This window comes from Macaca nemestrina, chromosome 1 (assembly GCF_043159975.1).
Source record: "Macaca nemestrina isolate mMacNem1 chromosome 1, mMacNem.hap1, whole genome shotgun sequence".
NCBI classification, from domain to species: Eukaryota; Metazoa; Chordata; class Mammalia; order Primates; family Cercopithecidae; genus Macaca; species Macaca nemestrina.
The window spans coordinates 82,731,581-82,752,916 of NC_092125.1; the positions used below are offsets into that span (position 1 = coordinate 82,731,581).

Below are 21,336 nucleotides of genomic sequence, written 5' to 3' on the forward strand. Positions count from 1 at the left end.
GGGCTTTTTGTGTGAAAATATAACACCCCATATCAGAACTCAAGCATGAGAAACTAATTCTTAGGGAGCTGTTTGTCTTTTTTCCATGTTTCCTTTGTGAAGGGAGTAGTCTCCCTACCTTTTCCCAGGGTAGGAAATGTGTGATAAAAAGGTAAAGGAGAGGTAGCTGCAAGTGAGGTCTTATTAACCAGGAAGGTAATTCACTTGCATGTAGATGTTTATAGTTCCTTACTTTTTTTTTTGTTTTGTAAATGGTATTTCCCTTTTTCATATGTTTATTTTTTAAAAAGCATTATATGTTTATATAGACAGGGTCTCACAGTGTTGCCCACACTGGTCTTGAACTCCTGGGCTCAAGGATCCTCCCACCTCAGCCTCCCAAGGTGTTGGGATTACACATATGAGTCAATTTTTTTATATGTTCTAATTAGAAAATATATAGTTTATTTTTGACATTTTAATAGTATATTTATATATAAAACGCATGTAGACTAGACTATATGCTACCTCAGTCTCTCTACCTATCCATAGCTGGGAAAATCAGGTAGGTCCCTGTAGCCATAATAAAAGCACCCACTGCTTCATGTCAAGTACCTATTAGAAAATAAGCAACCTCCCACCTACTGGCTTTGCAAATCCAAATCTATTAAGCGGCTCCACTGTCACAGTAAGTATTTCATTGTTGATTAGACCAGGCATTCTTTTTTTTTTTTTTTTTTTTTTGAGGCAGTGTCTCGCTCTGTCGCGCAGGCAGGGGCGCAATGGCCGGCTCTCAGCTCACTGCAAGCTCCGCCTCCCGGGTTCACGCCATTCTCCTGCCTCAGCCTCCCAAGTAGCTGGGACTACAGGCACCCGCCACCTCGCCCGGCTAGTTTTTGTGTATTTTTTAGTAGAGACGGGGTTTCACCGTGTTAGCCAGGATGGTCTCGATCTCCTGACCTCGTGATCCGCCCGTCTCGGCCTCCCAAAGTGCTGGGATTACAGGCTTGAGCCACCGCGCCCGGCCAGACCAGGCATTCTTAAAGACATAACTATTTTAATATTATTAAGTTACCTAAAGAGTCACTGAGGTGCATGGTTCTGGGCGAAGGTCTGGAGAGTGCAGCAGCCACGGTCAGCCACTTCATGCTCAACAACGGCACCAAGATGGCCATCTTGGGGCTAGGCACCTGGAAGTCTCCTCTGGGCCAGGTAACTGAGGCTGTGAAGGTGGCCATTGACGTTGGGTACTGCCACATCGACTGTGCCCACGTGTACCAGAATAAGACTGAGGTGGGAGTGGCCATTCAGGAGAAGCTCAGGGAGCAGGTAGTGAAACATGAGGAGCTCTTCATCGTCAACAAGCTGTGGCGAGCGTACCATGAGAAGGGCCTGTTGAAAGGAGCCTTCCAGAAGATGCTCATTGACCTGAAGCTGGACTACCTGGACCTCTACCATATTCGTTGGCCAGCAAGCTTCAAGTCTGGGAAGGAATTTTCCCATTGGATCAGTCAGGTAATGTGGTTCCCAGTGACACCAACATTCTGGACACATGGGTGGGCATGGAAGAGCTAGTAGATGAAGGGCTGATGAAAGCTATTGGCATCTTCAACTTCAACCATCTCCAGGTTGAGAGGATCTTAAACAAGCCTGACTTAAAGTATAAGTAGGTGGTTAACCAGACTGAGTGCCACCTGTACCTCACTCAGGAGAAGTTAATCCAGTACTGTCAGTCCAAAGGCATCATGGTGACCGCCTACAGCCCCCTCAGCTCTTCTGACAGGCCCTGGGCCAAGCCTGCGGATCCTTCCCTCCTGGAGGATCCCAGGATCAAGGAAATCACAGCCAAGCATAATAAAACTACAGCCCAGGTTCTGATCTGGTTCCCCACGTAGAGGAACTTGGTGGTGATCCCCAAGTCTGTGACACCAGAACACATTGCTGAGAACTTTAAGGTCTTCGACTTTAAACTGAACAGCCAGGATATGACCACCTTATTCAGCTACAACAGAAATGGGAGGGTCTGTGCCTTGGTGGGCTGTGCCTCCCGCAACGATTACCCCTTCCATGAGGATTTTTGAAGCTGTGGATGCCTGCTTGTCCCCAAGTGACCTATACTGTGTTTCCTGCCTCATTTTGTTTTCCTTGCAAAGATAGTATGGCCAGTGTCACTCAGCAGTGGGACAGCAACCTGTAGAGTGGCCAGCGAGGGTGTGTCTATCTTAAGAGGTCTATCTGAAGAGCCCTGTAAATAGAGTAGCTTTGCTTTGCCCTTCTTTTTGCCCAGCTGGGGAAAGTACAACCTGAATACCCTTTTCTGACCAAAGAGAAGCAGAATCTACTGGGCCAAAATAGTGCCACTAACAGTTGAGTTTTGACTGCTTGGAAATGTAAACCTTTCAGTAAGACTTCTCTTTGTCTCAAATAAAAAGTGCTTTTTGTGGGGGAAAAAACAGTCACTGAAGAAAAATTATGAAGATCTATAAATGTGTAGCAAAGTAGAATAGCCTTTGTACTAGTTTCAAATGATGTCTCTATCACTTGCCAACTGGACAACTTTGAGTAGTGTATATATCTTCACTATTTTTCTCAGGGCATGTTTGGGTGCAACAGTTAGATACCTACTCAAGCTAGTACATATAAAAGGGAACTTTAAAAAGATATGGATCTCACAGCATCCAAAGAGCAGATGAACAACTGCATCCATTCTTGGTAACATTTATGGTAAACTGAGGTTTAGGTAGGTTAAGTCTCTTAATTACTAAACCTTATAGGGGGAGGAAATCCATACACATACTGAGCACTGCTTAGGCATGAATCAATTATGTGTTTTGTACTTACGTGAATCTACTATTTTTCTAATGTATGTAAATGCTTCTCTGAGTAAGGAAGTTCAAATATATTTTAAAGTGTGGCTTTTATCATGTTCTTTCTCAGCTAAGAGACAGTCAATATACATGGGGATATCCATAAACTTTCTTTTTACTTTAAAAATAGTTTCTTTAAAAAAAAAGTTATATATCTACATAGTTTAAAGAGTCAAATAGTAAAAGTGAAGAGCTTGATGGGAGTTCCCCTTCCATTCCCAAGTTTGCCCTCCATTTCCTGCCCTTCAGAAGTACTTATACTTTTTTGGAATTTACCTACATATCTCTAAATAACAACCTTATCTTGCTCTTTCTTGACTTTTTTTTATAGTAGGAATAATCTACTTATTTCCCACTAAGGAAGAGAGGGTTTCAGTTTTCTTTATACACTTCACTTTCACATGTGGTTAGTTAACATTCAGTGTTTGCATTCTTATGACCTATGTAGGTGCTATTCACAACTGAGCCATTTAGTATACTATGATTACTATTTCTTTCCTGTAAAGCCTTTTGTTTTTTCTGAAGGTAATATTTGCCTTTTCTAGAGCCCACATAGTGAAAGCAAGAGTAAGTAAGCAAGCAAATAAACCCCACAAAACCCAAAAACAAATCTAGAGGCATCACACATTACCTGACTTCAAACTATCCTACAAAACTATTGTTACTGAAACAACATGGTACTGGTGTAAAAATGGGCATGTAGACCAATGGAATAGAAAAGAGAACCCAGAAATAAAGCCAAATACAGCCAACTGATCTTCAGCAAAACAAAAATATAAAGTGGGACAAAGTACACCCTATTCAACAAATAGTGCTGGGATAATTGGCAAGCCACATGTAGAAGAATGAAACTGTATCCTCATTTCTTACCTTACACAAAAATCAACTTAAGATAGATAGAGACTTAAATATAATACCCAAAGTCACAAAAATTCTTTATGACAGTACTGGAAAAACTCTTCTAGACATTGGCTTAGGCAAGGACTTTATGAACCCAAAAGCAAATGCAATAAAAACAAAGATAAATAGATGGGACCTAATTAAACTAGAAAGTTGCTGCGCAGCAAAAGAAATAATCAACAGAGTAAACAGACAACTAACAGAGTGGGAGAAAATATTCACAAACTGTGCATCTGAGAAAGGACTAATATCCAGAATCTACAAGGAACTCAAACAAATCAGCAAGAAAAAACCATTTAATGCCATCAAAAAGTGGGCAAAGGACATGAATAGACAATTATAAAAAAAAATGTATATATATACTAATGTCCAACATGAAAAAATGCTCAGCATCTCTAATTATCAGGGAAATGCAAATCAAAATCACAATGCAAAACCACCTTACTGCTGCAAGAATGGCCATGATTAAAAAAAACACAACAACAGGCCGGGCGCGGTGGCTGAAGCCTGTAATCACAGCACTTTGGGAGGCCGAGACAGGCGGATCACGAGGTCAGGAGATCGAGACCATCCTGGCTAGCACGGTGAAACCCCATCTCTACTAAAAAATACAAAAAACTAGCCGGGCGAGGTGGCGGGCGCCTGTAGTCCCAGCTACTCGGGAGGCTGAGGCAGGAGAATGGCGTGAACCCGGGAGGCGGAGCTTGCAGTGAGCTGAGATCGCGCCACTGCACTCCAGCCTGGGTGACAGAGCCAGACTCCGTCTCAAAAAAAAAAAAAAAAAAAAAAAAAGAAAAAAAACCCCACAACAACAGATATTGGCATGGATGTGGTGAAAGGGGAACACTTTTATACTGCTGGTGGGAATGTAAACTAGTACAACCACTATGGAAAACAGTATGGAGATTTTTTAAAGAGCTAAAAGTATTATAGAACTATTGTTTGATCCAGCAATCCCACTACTGGATATCTACACAGAGGAAAATAAGTCATTATATGAAAAAGACACTTGCACGTGCAGGTTTATAGCAGCATAATTCACAATTGTAAAAATGTGGAACCAGCCTAAATACTCATCAACCAACAAATGGATAAAGAAAATGTAGTGTATGCATATGAAATACATATACCATGAAATACTACTTAGCCATAAAAAGGAACAAAATAATGGCATTCAAAGCAACCTGGATGGAGTTGGAGACTATTATTCTAAGTGAAGTAACTCAGGAATGGAAAATCAAACATCCTATGTTCTCACTTATAAGCAGAAGCTTACAGGGTACGGTGGCAGGGAGGTGAAGGATAAAAGACTGCATATTGGGTACAGTGTACACTGCTTGGATGAAGGGTGGACCAAAGTCTCAGAAATCACCACTAAAGAACTTTTCCATGTACCCAAATACCACCTCTTCCCCCAAAACTATTGAAATAAAAATTTAAAAAATAAAAACAACAACAATGATGACAACAAAAAGCTATTCCAACTGGTAAAATAAAAAGTAAAACATTTGCCTTTTCTGTTTGGTGATTAGCTCTCTTTGTGCTTACTACTAATTTATTCCCCTAACTTGCTCCCAAGATATAAATCTGTCTTCAGTACTTAAACGCATTAGGTATTTCCAACAATTTCGTCTTCTTGATGATTCCAGCACCTTCTGACTTGATCCAGGCTGGGCTAGTTATGCTCTATGCCTACTGCACAGCTGCCATCTTAAGGGTTTCTTTCACCATTATCCTAGAAATTCCCTTTGCTCTCTTGTTTTTGATCCCCTGTGTCCCGTATCCATTGTCTTTCTCTTTCTTAGTGAGTCTCATTTTGGCGACTGGTACTATTATTTGGTGGAGGTACTAGTACCTAGTATCTCCCTGATAAAGGTTGCATGAGAAGTGTTTTGAGATCTTGCATATCTAAAAAATGTCTTTATTCTGCCTACACACTTAATTACAGTTTGACTGTATAAAATTTTGGATTAGAAAACACTTTCTCTGCCTCATTACCTTCTAGTTTCCAATGTTGCTGCTAAGAAATTCAGTGTCTTTTCTGATTCGTTATACTTTTGTTGAAACTCCCTTCTCTCTCTTTCTCCTCTTTCTGAAAGCTTGTAGGATTTTCTCTTTAGTTGTCTAAAGTTTCACAGAGTATTTTTGTATTTTCATCTGTTGTGGTGAGAGTTCAGAGGGCCCTTTCAATCTGGAAACATATTTTCCATCCTGGGATATCTCAATTATTTCTTTGTCGATTTCTTCTTTTTCATGTAGAGAGTAGAGAACAACTCTATTGAAATTTTTTGTTCAGATATTGGACCTCCTGAACTGATCGTGTTTTTGTTTTCTTATTTTTTTTTCTCTATTTTCCATCTCTGCCTTTGGCTCTATTTCTGAGTGATTTCTTCCATTTTAACTTCTTGCCCTTGGGATATTCATCTTGTCAACGCCATTTTTGAGGTTCCTTTTTATATTTTCATAAGCTCTGTTTCCTCCAAGTTGCTGTTTTCTGCTTACTGATTTTGGCCTCTGTCTTTCATTGTAAAGGTTTTCCTCAAATGCCCCAATGAGTCTATGCCCTTTGTATTTGAGTGGTGTCTCCATGGAGTCCATTGGAAACTCTGAGCGTGTTGGGTGTGACGTCAAATGTGGGCTTTACTAGGCTGGACTGGCTGAAGAACTTCTTTGACAAATCTCTCTATGTCAATATCTCTAGGTCATTTGTATTGGATCTGATTCTGCAAGGAAGGCTCTTCCAGTGTTCCATCTAGAGGGTAAAAGTCTGGCTGACAATGTCTAGGAACTGAGTGTACTATGGTTTAGATATTTGACCCCTACAAACCTCATGCTGAAATTTGATCACTAGTGCTGGAGGTGGAGTCTAATGGGAGATGTTTGGGTCATGAGGGTGGATCCCTCAGGAAGGGATTGGTGTTGTCCTCATGGTAACGAGTGAGTTCTTGCTCTGTTAGTTCCTAAGAGAGCTGGTTGTTAAAAACAGCCTGGCACCTTTCCCCCACTCCCTCTTCCTTCCTCTCTGGCCACATGAGCTCTGCATAGACCAGCTCCCGTTTGCCATTTGCCATGATTGGAAGCAGCGTGAGGCTCTCACCAGATGTCCAGTCTTCCAGCCAGCAGAATTGTGAGTCAAATAAGACCCTCCTTTTTTTTTCTTTATACCCAGCCTCAGGTATTCCTTTCTAGCAACACAAACGGACTAAGACAGAGTAAATAAACATAAGCCTGGGGTGCGTGTTGCGGGGGAGTGTCTCAAAATCAGTCTGTAAATCTTCAACAGATTCCTTGCTCATGTTTTTAATATGCTATCCCTACCCTCAGCTGCGCCTAGAATCCTGACATTTTACCCCAATAAGAGAGTAAACATCTAGTCTTCAGCCAAGTGCTGAGGGAATGACGGGCTGGGAGGTATCTAACTGTATCTTAAATAGATTTGAGTCAGACCCCTTATATTTGGACCCCACTTTCATCCCTACTCCTAAAGGTGCCTGGGCTGGTTTAGGATTCAGCCTTCTAAGTCAGTGATCCAGCCACTCATCCATCTGCTTTCCAGTTTTCCATTACCATTATAAACCAAAAAGTATCTGACACAGGCCTTCATCAATGTAGAGGTTTATTTTGCCAAGGTTGAAGACATGCCTGGGAAAAGGAGACATAAGCCACGGTAGGATCTGTAGCCTGTACTTTTTCTGAAGAGGATTTGGAGGGCTTCAATATTTAAAGGGGAAAAGTGGGCAAGAGGGGAAAGAACAAAGCAAAAAAAGAAGGTCGCATTCTTGTGAATCCATATGTTACACACGAAAGGAGGGATAGGCCAGATGCGGTGGCTCACGCCTGTAATCCCAGCACTTTGGGAGCCCAGGGTGGGTGAATCATGAGGTCAGGAGATCGAGACTATCCTGGCTAACATGGTGAACCCTGTCTCTACTAAAAATACAAAAATTAGCCGGGCATGGTAGCGCATGCCTATAATCCTAGCTACTTGGGAGACTGAGGCAGGAGAATCACTTGAACCAGGGAGTCAGAGGTTGCAGTGGCCACAGCCTGATGACAGAGCGAGACTCTGTCTCAAAAAAAAAAAAAAAAAAAAAGGAGGGGTAGAGAGAACAGTTAGTTATGTATTCACCTTGTGCTTAATGAATCTGCACTTTACATAAGATAAACATGGAGTAGAGAAAGCAGTCAAATATGCATTCATCTTGGGGTAGGTGGGGACAATCTCTAGTCTCCTCTTGTCCCATACCATGAGGATAAGTTGTTAATTTACATTGTCAGGGTGAGGGAGGCCCCTGGTGGAGACATATGGCCTCTATCTGTGGCTATCAGTTTAGGAACAAAAGAAAATGCAATTGTTTTGTTTGTTTTTTGTGACTTGGCTTCCAAACTTAATTTTTCCTTTTGGCATAGTGAATTTGGGGTCCTGAAATTTTATTTGCCTTTCACACCATGTTGCTCTTGTCTTTGTCCTTTTCACTTTGTTCTGGAGATTTAGACTTTACCCAAGTCTTTTTGTGGTTTTGATGGTTTTTTTGAAGAGATTGAAGGCTGAGTGTGTTGTCTTCCATCTTTAACCAGAACCCTAACATTTCTTGAAGTAAAAAAGGCATCATTGGAGGGAAAGGACTGGAAATAATTGCTTAGTGATTCCTAATCAGTTCTTTTACTTCCTTCTGCCCTTTTGAAAACCTTTTCCTTTCCTGTTTCTTTTTCACAGGTTTCTACTACCTCCTGATTAATCTGATTGTATGTATTGACTAATTGAGTGGTGCAAATAATAATCAGACACATAACAAATTGCTCTGTGCTCTTGAGAATACAATATGAAGAGCCCAAAGCATAGTGGACCTCCTCATGGGCTCCCTTTAAGAGGAGTAAATTGTGCTTCTTTTGAAAACAGTGCTATTGCATATAGTTGGCATCATGGGAGAAAAAAAAGAATTGTCATTCTTATGATCTCATTATTTTGTTATTGATTGGTTGGCTTTTTAAAGGTGACAGGCATCATTTTTCTTTTCTCGGAAGATGATTTGTTAAGGTAATATTTAGCTCATCTTCTTCGCCAAGGATCTTTGGGGATAACATTTAAGTCACTTATAAACCTAAACTTTGAGAGACAGACTCTTCATATCTAAATTACAGTGGGATAAGGAGGACTCTGGGAAGCCTGGAGAGGAGGTAGCTGCAGCTGCATATCCTGGATGCCTTTTCACATCTCTGGAATCAGACTGGGTGTGCGCGAGGTTGTGACGTTAAGCATTTATCTGTACAGGTGATGGGGGGTGGACATGCACAAAATAGGGGAAGAATCATGATAACAAAAATTGGACAGAGAGGGTGTGGGGAGGGCTGGGGAAGCTGCTGCTTCTTCCTGACAACCTTTGCATTTTCTTTCATAATGTTTACATACAATTCAGCTGTTTGGCTTTGACTTGCTGAGGGCCTGGGGTTCCCTTCATCCTTTCTTTGTGCCTCCTCCAGCTATTCCTGGGTTTATTTATTTCTTTTAACTGCTATTTATAATCCATAAGTAGCCACAAATGGCCAGGCCTTAAAGTGTGTTGGTGTATGAACAGAATTTTAGAGGTAAACATTTTCTTATTATGTGCAGAGACAGATGTGGCTGGGCTCGGCTTTTCTTTTGTAGGGTTGGTCCGTGACAAGTATGTGACATAAAGATAGAAAAGAACAGAACGTGTTTTGTTTTTTTTTTTTTTTCCTCCCTTATGTAGCTACCAGCTAATTTTTAATCTAAAATAATGGTGATGGATCTTGAAGTGCCTGGGGCGGTAGCCTGTGTGCAATACACCTGGATCAATCACCACAGAATTTCCTTCTTATGTGTACATGTAGTGAAATGGAAGACACTTTATTCACCCAAATTCCTCTTGGAGAGAAGGAGTATGAGTCTGGAAGAAATATTTTGAGAAGCCTGTTGAAATCAGGGTGGGGGACTCCAAGTGGCATATTCAGGAATCAGAAGGTGTTCCAAATGCCTTCTAAAGAGGCTGAGACCTGCCATCTGGAGGACTTTGTTTTTCTGAATACTAAGATGGTCAGGTCTATAAGTTTGGAGATTTGGAGCTGCCATGTATCTAAATTGCACTTAATAATAGAGGGGAAAAACCATTTGACTTTGTTGATTCACTTATCTATTCATTATTTCAGATCTCTTTGTTGAGTCCTTTCTCTCCATGGTACTCGGCCATGTTGCTTGAGCGGATGTGTTGCTGGGGCACATAGCATGTGCCGGGGGTTTATAGAAGCTTCAGAATATACATGGACCATCTTCCTGGAGCATTAGTGGACTCCATAAATGGATTATGGAGATAAAACTTTCATGTCTGTAAAAACATTACATTTTAAAGAAGTTATTCTGGGTCCACTTGAGTCTGTGCTCTAAGATATTTCCTCCTCCTTCATGTTATGTACTTACTGTCCCCAGGCACATGCAAAGTGCTGTAAGAATTCACAGGATGGAGAGAACAGCGGCAATGGACAGAGTCGTGAGTGACCACAGAAAGCTTTCTGGAGGCAGGACTTGAAGTGAGTTTCGAAGGACTGGGAGTGTGTATTAGGGAGCAGTGTGTGAATGTGCGTTTGGAAGGGGGCCATGCCAGGTGAGGGAATGTCCTGAGTCCCAGCTCAATGAGGGAAATATCAACCAGAGTGGACCAGTTTGGCCAAACTATGTGAGAGTGAGGGATAAAATCTGAATTGCATATGGGGGTCAGTGGGTAAGAGGCACCTATCAACTCTCCTGTTCATTATTACGAATTTCTGATGATTTTGGACATCATCAAATAGATAGTTTAGGGAAGATAGCAAGAGGATGGTAAGCTATGGTGGAGGGTGAGTTTAGATACCAAGTTGTTTGGTTTAGTGATACCTAATCAGAGATGCACTTCAGACTTACCTGCAGAACATTTTAAACTAACAATGCTGGGGCCCCTACCATTGGAGACGCTGATTCAGTAGGTCTGTTGCAGAGCCTATGGAGTCTGTAGGTGGAAGAGCTCTTCAGCCAATTTTGTTATATTTGCTGGCTAAAAATCTGTGAAATAGGAGGTGATTGCAATGGCCTACTTTTAATGTAATGGAACTTGGATTTCAGGTGGTGGCAATGGAAATGGATAAGAAGAGCTGAATTTGAAAGACTTTGTAATACAAGAATAAGCAAGACAGGAATTGATGTTAGACCAGTCCCTGCTCCAATATATGTGGTGTTCTGTCCATACCCCTCTTCCTGTCGTATCTTCCAGATTAGCATAGCTAAGTTCTGCAACTCACTCACCACTGCATTAGCCTCACTTATAGCCCTTTCTTTGGAAATAATTTCACTGACAGCATAGTTCTTTGAGAACTTAGTGGACAACTTTTAAAAAGGATATTTTTGCACATCATTATTGCTGACACTATTATAAAAGCTACTTATTATAAATCTCAGCTTGATTTTTGTTCAATTCTGCTCTTTAAAAGAAAGTTACAATACACAGAACAAAGGCATTAGAAAGGAGAAATTTTCAAGTTTCTATTGCATAGAGAAGTGTACAGTCCCCATAAACATTCCAGGTCTAATTTGTCCTTGCACATCCTTAGAATAATGAGAGACTTAGAGACAATATTATGCCTGGCAGTATTTAAGATAGCAAGGCACTTCTTGATTTTGAACAAACTGGATTTAAGTTTTGTTTGGGGACTAGAAAAATAAACAACCAGTTCTATCACAAATCCTTTATGCCAGAGTAGACAATATTTCATTAAAAGACAGAGAAAAAGTGCTGATGTAAATCCTTCCTTTTTGGGAAGCTGATTCTTTTTGTTATGGAGCTAAGACTGGTAAAAATATTCACACTTGGAGTCATCAGGATGACAAAACTTGAATTTGATGCAGAAATGCATTTATCATTTGATATATTTTTTTTCTGGCTGCATGATTCAGCATTTTGATTTGCATTGACCATTTTGGAAAAATGAAACATTTCTTGGTTGTGAAATAATTTGTTTCTTTGGAATATTCCGGTTTGTGGCCTAGCTGACTATGTAGTGTTTTCTCCAGACTTAGTGTAAGATAAGAAAATGAGAATATCAGCAATGCCATAGTGGGTTGGCCAGCATTAAGTCTATGAGGATAGGACCAAGGGACATATTTAGGAATGCTCTTGAAGAGCATTCAGTTTTCAGCCTGCATCACCTCTCTCCGTTTCCCTCCCATTGAAACCCCAGCTCTGCAGCACATCACTCAAGTCCTTCAGGGTTTGCTGCAACTTACTTTTCCTTACCATTCCTGAGATGTCATTCTTGTTCATGCCTCCACGCCTTTGCACTTGCCCTTTGTTCATAATGCCTGCCTTGCCTGTTTCCCTAGATCAAAATCCTACTCACTTATTTTTCGAGGCCTGTCTTAACGTCTCCTCTACCACAAAGCCCTCCAGACTCCCCAGTCACTCAACACACTTAATGAGCATCTGCCACCAGGCACTGTGCTGATGTTGTGGCTAAAGATGCATAGGACATAGTCTCTTCAAGGGACCACATGTGTGCTTCCGGAGGTATATCCTACATGTGCCCAGTAATATACTGGTGATATTAAACCAAAGCACAGTTTTTAAATTCTTCTTCTTATTTTTTTTTTTATTTTTGAGACAGAGCTCTGCTGTATTGCCCAGGCTGGATCGCAGTGGTGCAATCATGGGTCACTGCAGTCTTGAACTCCTGGGCTCAAGCGGTCCTCCTGCCTCAACCTCCCAAGTAGCTAGGACGACAGGCACATCACCACACCTAGATAATTTTAAAACATTTTTTTTTGTAGAGATGGGGGTCTCACTATGTTACCCAGGCTGGTTTTGAACTCCTGGGCTCTAGTGATCCTCCCACTTTGGCCTTTCAAAGTGCCGAGATTACAAACCTAAATGAGCCACCCAGCCCATTCATTTTTTCTTAAAAGTCTCCAGTTCCTGCACATACACATGAATCTGTGGCTCAAAGGAGGATGTAGATAGCACAGGGGTCATGGTTTAGCTTTAAACTCCAAACTAGATTAGATTTTTAAAAATCCATAACCAGCATTAATCTTGAAAGCCAGACTTTATAGAAAGAGAAAAGGACTTTCTAGAGACACACATTTCCCCCTACATGGCAGCAGCCATGAGTGAAGAGAGAACTCAGGACATCATGGAGGAAAAAGGAAATACTTCCTTCCCCTAGTACTGCAGAAACAAATGGGACAGAGAAGGGAGTTTTCATGTCAATGATCTGGTTCTTCCCATGAGATCTGAACCTTGAAAAGGGACCTGGTAACAACCAGATGATCTGGGGACTTTGGGAACTTTAGGGCCATGTATTAGCCCGTTTTCATGCTGCTGATAAAGAGATACCCCAGACTGGGCAATTTACAAAATAAAGAGTTTTAATAGACTTACGGTTCCATGTGGCTGGGGAGGCCTCACAGTCATGGTAGAAGGTGAAAGGCGTGTCACACACGGTGGCAGATAAGAGAACAAAGCTTGTCAAGAGAAACCTCCCTTTTTAAAACCATCAGATCAATGAGACTTATTCACTATAGTGAGAACAGCATGGGAAAGACCTGCCCCCATGATTCAATTACCTCCTGCTGGGACCTTCCCACAACATGTGGAAATTCAAGATGAGATTTGGGTGGGGCCACAGCCAAACCATATCAGGCCAGTAGTTTGCTTCCCTGGGAGACTTTGAGCCTTAGAGAAAGTCTGGATTTGGCAGGACCATTGTCTCAGCATGATGTGTATAGTAGGTTGAACAGTGTCCCCCAAGTTTGTGTTCATCTGGAACCTCAGAATGTAACCTTATTTGGAAATAGGGTCTTTGCAGATGTAATTAGTTAAGAATCTTGAGATAAAATCATCCTGGATTCAGGGTATGCCCTAAATCCAATGACTCGTGTCCTTATAAGAAGAGGAGAGGACACTCAGAGACTCAGAAAAGAAGGCCATGGGCAGATGGAGGCAGAGATTGGAGTGATGCTGCCACAGGCTAAGGAAACTGGAGAGCTACTAGACATTGGAAGAGGTGAGGAAAGATTCTCTTCTAAAGACTTGGAGGGGAGCATGGCCCTGCTACACCTTTGTTTTAGACTTCCATCCTCCAGAACAATGGGAGGGAGAATAAAGTTCTGTTATTTGGAGCCACCCAGTTAGTGGTAGTTTGTTGCAACAGCCCTAGCAAGTGAAAATCATGTGGAAGCAGCAGGGCAGTGCTGGAACTTTGGGTCATGTGCCTGGTTGCCCGTACCCATGCGCTCTGCCTTTGGGATTCAGAATTTACACAGGCCTGAGTGAGAATGCAGGTATGCTGAAGGAGCAGGCAATAGTGAAGAGTCAGGGTTCAGGAGGGGAACCAGAGATCCAGGACTTCAGAACTACAGCTTTTGGGGTCAACACAGCATCCCAGAACATCAAGACACCAAGACAGATCAGCTGGACCCTGCAGTAGGATATCAGTGTCCAGATGAGACCAGAAGCAACCCAGTAGAAGCCAGGGGACAGTGTGTGGACCACAGAATTCATGTTTGATGCCATCAAGGTAGAAAGTTGCCACCTGCACCCAGGTACCCTCTTGGGAAGGAAGCAGGTATCTGGCCAGAGTTTCTCTGGGAAGGGAAAGCACATCAGATAGAGAATTTGACCTTGGAAAATGAGTGCATGTTTACCTGAAAGAGGTATTTCTAACCTAGAAGAGCCTGGGCTACTTTTTATTGAAAAATTTAAGATCTATGTGGTGTGTGTATGTGTGTGTTGTCATTAAGGATTGATCACAGGCCAGGCATAGTGGATTACACTACATCTCTACAAAAAAAGTTTTAAAAAAATAGCCAGGCATGGTGGTGTGAGCCTGTAGTCCCAGCTACTCAGGAGGTCAAGGCGGGAGGATTGCTTGAGCCAGGAGGTCAAGGCCATAGTGAGCTGTGATCGCACCATTGCATTTCAGCCTGGGTGACAGCACGAGACCCTGTCTCAATAAAAAAAAAAAAAAAAAAGAAAAAAACACCTAAAAACTAACGAAGAATTCATTGCAAGATACCAGTCATGGAAATGCATTTCTAGTTTTTGCCATTTTAGTTACAGTATCTAAATGTCAACTCCCATCTCACCCCATTCCTAGATATTTGCTATATTCTGTTGTGTTTCCACCCCATCCCCATAGTTGTTCCCTCCCTTGAACTGTTAGCCTCTTGTGGGTAGAGATGACATCAACTATCTTTCAACACATATTTGGATATCTGTGCCTGCAAGACCTAATAGGACAATCCTAATACACAGTGTCATCTCACTGAATATTTGTTGAATGAATGAAAAAATTCAGAGTGTATAAATAATTTTTAAAATTTTCTGTCAATATCTTTCTTTTATACTTTAAAGGCTGTCTGGATTTTCTTAGGGCCTTTGCCTCAGACATGCATACAACAGGAGTGTGAGGTCGATGGAGTGGGCTCAGGTCATGGAGCAAGGAGGATGGCAGGGGCTCCAATGATGATGTCTGGGTAAGAATTCCCATTTAGGATCTTCCCAAGCACAAGAGTCATGGCCAATGGCAGAGTGTCCTATGCCCATGAATAAGTCAAGGAGGAAGAGGACGTTTTTTGGAAACAGCATAGTTTCTGGTAGGATCTTTGCCACTACTTAAAAAACAAAACAAAACAAAACAAAACAAAAAAAACATTTAAGTTCCCACAGTGTAAATTAATTCAGATGTAAATAACCATGCAGACAACCAGGAATCTGACAAGCAGAGATGTCTGCCAACATGTCCTGAGTAATTAGCTGGATTTTTGCACTTTTTTCATTTTGCTGGCAGCACTAGGCAACACTTAACTTATTTCTTAGCTCCGACTTGATGGTGCTGATTCTAGGAGTTAAAAAAAGACTTTGGATAATAAGGGCCAGCTTCTTAGGCTTTGGAACCTGCTGTGGGAGTAAAGGCTGGCCTTCAAAGTTTCTGTTCTTCAGTCTGGAGGTGATTAGCATTAAGCCGTGGTCCAAGCCACTACCTTCTTCCTGGCCCCCGCCCCTTTTTCTGGGAGCCATTTTACCGAGAATCATGACATCTATCCACTTCCCAGATCCCTGTGAGAATGGATTGAGGAGTCTGAGCTCTGGAGATCAAAGTGGCTAAGTGAGCACCGTTATTGCTGTTAAGAAAACCTGTAATGCATGAGTTGAAACTTTCTAAGTTTGGATCTGCTTTTGCCTGACCTCTGCCTGGATAGTAAGGCAGCTGAGTGATTCACAGGCACAGAAATTCACCACATTGCTATTCCCAGACCCTGCCACAAAAGACTGTTGAATTCCCAATGTCTCCATGCTCACTTCCTGTCCTTACCATGAATGTGAGGCACTTTGAAGATTTAACACATTATAGAAACACACAGCATCATTTTTATAATAAGTCTACATTCTGAATCAAAATAATGGTTTAGTCTTCTCAGATGAGAGGGAATGTGGGGCTAAATGAAGGTAAGTAATGCACTTTTCTATGTGCAGGCAAAATTGATTTTGTTCTGGGTGAGTTGCAGCCTGCAGCCTCTTTTCAAAGCTGACTCCTAGGGGTTTTGGCTGGGGCTGCTTTTTGCATGAATTGTTGACATTGGGACACCTTTATCTCTGATGGCTGCTCTACAGCTTAATGTGATATTTCTGTCCACACTCAACTTTTGATGAGAAGAAAAGATTTCTAATCCAAAATATACACACAACTCCCCAGCCCCAGGGAAAGGACTTCTTTGACTTAGTGAGAGCACTTCTTTGAGTGCTCTTTGGGTCACTCAGTAGCTCACTTGCAGCATGGGATTGAGAAAGGAAAAGTGGAGCCCAGGGCATGCAGGGGGTTCTCCATCTCCTCTAAAGAGGAGGCTTACCAGTGGAATCTTACTGTTTTGCTTGGAGGTTTGAGAGTTACCAGTTCATGAGGATATCCACTTTTTTTTTTTTTTTTTTTTTTTGAGATGGAGTTTCACTCTGTCACCCAGGCTGGAGTGCAGTGGCACAACCTTGGCTCACTGCAACCTCTGCCTCTGAGTTCAAGTGATTCTCCTGCCTCAGCCTCCCGAGTAGCTGGGATTACAGGCATTAGCCACCAGGCCTGGCTAATTTTTGTAATTTTAGTAGATACGGGGTTTCACTATGTTGGCCAGGCTGGTCTCAAACTCCTGACCTCATGATCCACCCACCTTGGCATCCCAAAGTGCTGGGATTACAGGTGTGAGCCATTGGACCTGGCTGATATCCACTTTTAAATGCCAGTGCTGTACTTTGCATAAAGTAGACCATGAATAAATGTTTGTTGAATAAGTGAATGAATGATCAAAGCCCAAATTCCACTACATGACCGTATGAGAGATTTTTGGCTTATTGGTTCCTTTGGGTTGTTTTATCTCTATAACTTCCTCCCTTTTTTGTGTAACTGCTCTCCATCTTAACCTGAGCATGGATGTGTATGTGTGCCAAAGAGTCTCCTTTTTCCATGTTATCTTAGTTTGTTCGTGCTGCTATATCAGAATACTTGAGACTGGGTAATTTATAAAGAACAGAGATTTATTATCTCATAGTTCTGGGGGCTAGGAAGTCCCAGAGCATAGCACCAGCATGTGGTGAGGGCCTTCTTGCTGTGTTATCACATGGCAGAAGGTGGACGCTCAAGAGAAGGCAAGTGACCAAACTTGCAGCCTCAAGCCCTTTTTATAATCGGCATTAATCTATTCATGAAGGTGGAGCCCTCGTGACCTAAACACCCCCCCTTAGGTCTCATCTTCCAACACTATTGCATTTGGGATTAAGTTCCTAATATGTGCTTTTTGGTGACACACATTCAAATCATAGCTAATGCCTTTGGTCCTTCTTCCCCACCCCACCCCCTGCCCAAGAGATAGGTCCTGGTTACATTTCTGACCTCTGTGTCCAGAGCTTGGTGGGACTTCTGGGGCTTCATTTATACATTACTTTTTCCTGTAAGACTTACAGAGTTCTTGCCTCAGAAACAGCTCCCACCCCTAAAGTAACATATATGGAAACATGATGTGGGAGGCAGTTGGAAAAGGTAGATCTAAGCTTCTCTTGAACTTGTTTTTATTTAATCCAGGTTAGCATTCAAGGCTACCTGATCTACCTTTCTAATTATATTTCCAGTTTCACTTATTATTCACTCTTGCTAAGCAGATCTGTTCAGTGATCAATGAAAACAACATGCACATTGACACCCTGCACTGCTTCACATATCTAAATTCTACCTGTTCTTCTAGCTGTGGTTGAATGGTTAGGTCCTCTGTAAAATTTCTCCTCTATTCCAGCCACCATTCTTTCAGTACTGGGAAGTCATTTATATTCTGCATTGGCTCCTTTGTGAAGTGCAAAGTTTGAGAACCAGCTCTTCAGTGGGACTCCCTGGGTTTGAATCCTAACCCCACTGTTTACTAGCTGTGTGTCTTTGGCAAAGTTATTCAACTTCTCTATGTACCTCTGGGTCTTACAACTGGCAGCTGAGAAGAGCTTGGTCTCACTGAAGAGATGAGTTTCTTGGAGGCCCATTTACATGATAAAGAGAGACCACAGACTGATCAGGCCCAGCTCTCTTGGCAACTGCTCCTTCCCTAAACACCAAGACACAAAAGTTGGAGAATGATGCCAACTGGAGGACTTGTGGTTTTATAGGTTTCAGATACTATACTGTAAAACAGCCCATTTTTATTCTCAGAGGCTTAAGCTGTCAGGTTCCTTTTACCTCTCTCCAGGACGCCAGCATCCCTAGGCCTCCACCTCTGGGGTACAGGGAGGGAGGTTTAGAACTCAGGCTTTAGAGGCAGATAGATTTGGGCATGACTGCTAGCTGACTCTGCTATTTATTGTATGACATTGGTGCCTGATCTGTCTGAGTTATCGTTTTCTCATTGGTAAAATAGGGATGATAATACCCACGTTGCAGAGTGTGAGAATTAAAAAAGAGTGCAAGGCAAGTGCTTGCACAAGGTCTGATACCAGGAAGCAATCAACATAGATTATTAATAGCCGCTATTTATAAACCGCTTTTGTGGGACACATAAAGAGTGGCTGTTGCTGTGGTAGGGTCATGTTGACATCTGATGCTCATTCAGATGACATAGCCAGGACTTTTTTTTGTCCTGATGTGAAAGCTTCTTCATTCCGTGTGTGTGTATGTGTGTGTGTGTGTGTGTATGTGTGTGTGTATGTATGTGTGTGTATATATGTGTGCATATGGTGTGTGTGTATGTGTATATGTGTGTGTGTGCATACATATATGTGCACAGACAGATCTTTATAACTGTTTTAGGCATCCTTTACATGAACTGAGAAAAATGGAATAATTAAGCACCTCACAGCTTTTAAAAGCTGAGATTCTGGTCGAGCTTAGAGGAGTAAAAGTCAAGAGAGCAGAGCTCAATGAGCAGAGAGGGCACTCTCGGACATATTGAAGGCAGTGCCTAAGAGGTAGAAAAAGGAAGGGAATTCATGCTAAAAACACTCAATAAATTCGGTATTGATGGAACGTACCTCAAAATAATAAGAGCTATTTATGACAAACCCACAGCCAATATCATACTGAATGGGCAAAAACTGGAAAAATTCCCTTTGAAAACTGGAACAAGACAGGGATGCCCTCTCTCACCACTCCTATTCAACATAGTGTTGGAAGTTCTGGCTAGGGCAATCAGGCAAGAGAAAGAAATAAAGGGTATTCAGTTAGGAAAAGAAGAAGTCAAATTGTCCCTGTTTGCAGATGACATGATTGTATATTTAGAAAATCCCATTGTCTCAGCCCAAAATCTCCTTAAGCTGATAAGCAACTTCAGCAAAGTCTCAGGATACAAAATTAATGTGCAAAAATCACAAGCATTCGTATACACCAGTAACAGACAAACAGAGAGCCAAATCATGAATGAACTTCCATTCACAATTGCTTCAAAGAGAATAAAATACCTAGGAATCCAACTTACAAGGGATGTAAAGGACCTCCTCAAGGAGAACTACAAACCACTGCTCAGTGAAATAAAAGAGGACACAAACAAATGGAAGAACATACCATGCTCATGGATAGGAAGAATCAATATCGTGAAAATGGCCATACTGCCCAAGGTAATTTACAGATTCAATGCCATCCCCATCAAGCTACCAATGAGTTTCTTCACAGAATTGGAAAAAACTGCTTTAAAGTTCATATGGAACCAAAAAAGAGCCCGCATCTCCAAGACAATCCTAAGTCAAAAGAACAAAGCTGGAGGCATCACGCTACCTGACTTCAAACTATACTACAAGGCTACAGTAACCAAAACAGCATGGTACTGGTACCAAAACAGAGATCTAGACCAATGGAACAGAACAGAGCCCTCAGAAATAATACCACACATCTACAGCCATCTGATCTTTGACAAACCTGAGAGAAACAAGAAATGGGGAAAGGATTCCCTATTTAATAAATGGTGCTGGGAAAATTGGCTAGCCATAAGTAGAAAGCTGAAACTGGATCCTTTCCTTACTCCTTATACGAAAATTAATTCAAGATGGATTAGAGACTTAAATGTTAGACCTAATACCACAAAAACCCTAGAGGAAAACCTAGGTAGTACCATTCAGGACATAGGCATGGGCAAAGACTTCACGTCTAAAACACCAAAAGCAATGGCAGCAAAAGCCAAAATTGACAAATGGGATCTAATTAAACTAAAGAGCTTCTGCACAGCAAAAGAAACTACCATCAGAGTGAACAGGCAACCTACAGAATGGGAGAAAATTTTTGCAATCTACTCATCTGACAAAGGGCTAATATCCAGAACCTACAAAGAACTCAAACAAATTTACAAGAAAAAAACAAACAGCCCCATCAAAAAGTGGGCAAAGGATATGAACAGACATTTCTCAAAAGAAGACATTCATACAGCCAACAGACACATGAAAAAATGCTCATCATCACTGGCCATCAGAGAAATGCAAATCAAAACCACAATGAGATACCATCTCACACCAGTTAGAATGGCAATCATTAAAAAGTCAGGAAACAACAGGTGCTGGAGAGGATGTGGAGAAATAGGAACACTTTTACACTGTTGGTGGGATTGTAAACTAGTTCAACCATTATGGAAAACAGTATGGCGATTCCTCAAGGATCTAGAACTAGATGTACCATATGACCCAGCCATTCCATTACTGGGTATATACCCAAAGGATTATAAATCATGCTGCTCTAAAGACACATGCACACGTATGTTTATTGCGGCACTATTCACAATAGCAAAGACTTGGAATCAACCCAAATGTCCATCAGTGACAGACTGGATTAAGAAAATGTGGCACATATACACCATGGAATACTATGCAGCCATCAAAAAGGATGAGTTTGTGTCCTTTGTAGGGACATGGATGCAGCTGGAAACCATCATTCTTAGCAAACTATCACAAGAACAGAAAACCAAACACCGCATGTTCTCACTCATAGGTGGGAACTGAACAATGAGATCACTTGGACTCGGGAAGGGGAACATCACACACCGGGGCCTATCATGGGCGGGGGAGAGGGGAGGGATTGCATTGGGAGTTATACCTGATGT

The 21,336-nt window shown here is 41.7% G+C and overlaps 1 protein-coding gene and 1 pseudogene across 3 annotated transcripts in view; both read left to right on the top strand.

Moving 5' to 3' along the window:
* Positions 1-21,336, top strand: part of LOC105478329 (cornichon family AMPA receptor auxiliary protein 3) — a 333,823-nt gene that overhangs the window by 150,576 nt on the left and 161,911 nt on the right. Inside the window, exon 1 of one of the 3 annotated variants that reach the window (XM_011735517.3) lies at positions 6,756-6,873. The exons of the other annotated variants lie outside the window; for them this stretch is intronic. Within the exon in view, the coding sequence (XP_011733819.1) occupies positions 6,847-6,873 (27 nt within the window). The 5' untranslated portion in view covers positions 6,756-6,846. Of the gene's footprint in view, positions 1-6,755; positions 6,874-21,336 lie in introns of those variants that run through there. 3 annotated transcript variants of the gene reach the window in all.
* On the top strand, positions 902-2,103 carry LOC105478351 (aldo-keto reductase family 1 member B1 pseudogene; annotated as a pseudogene).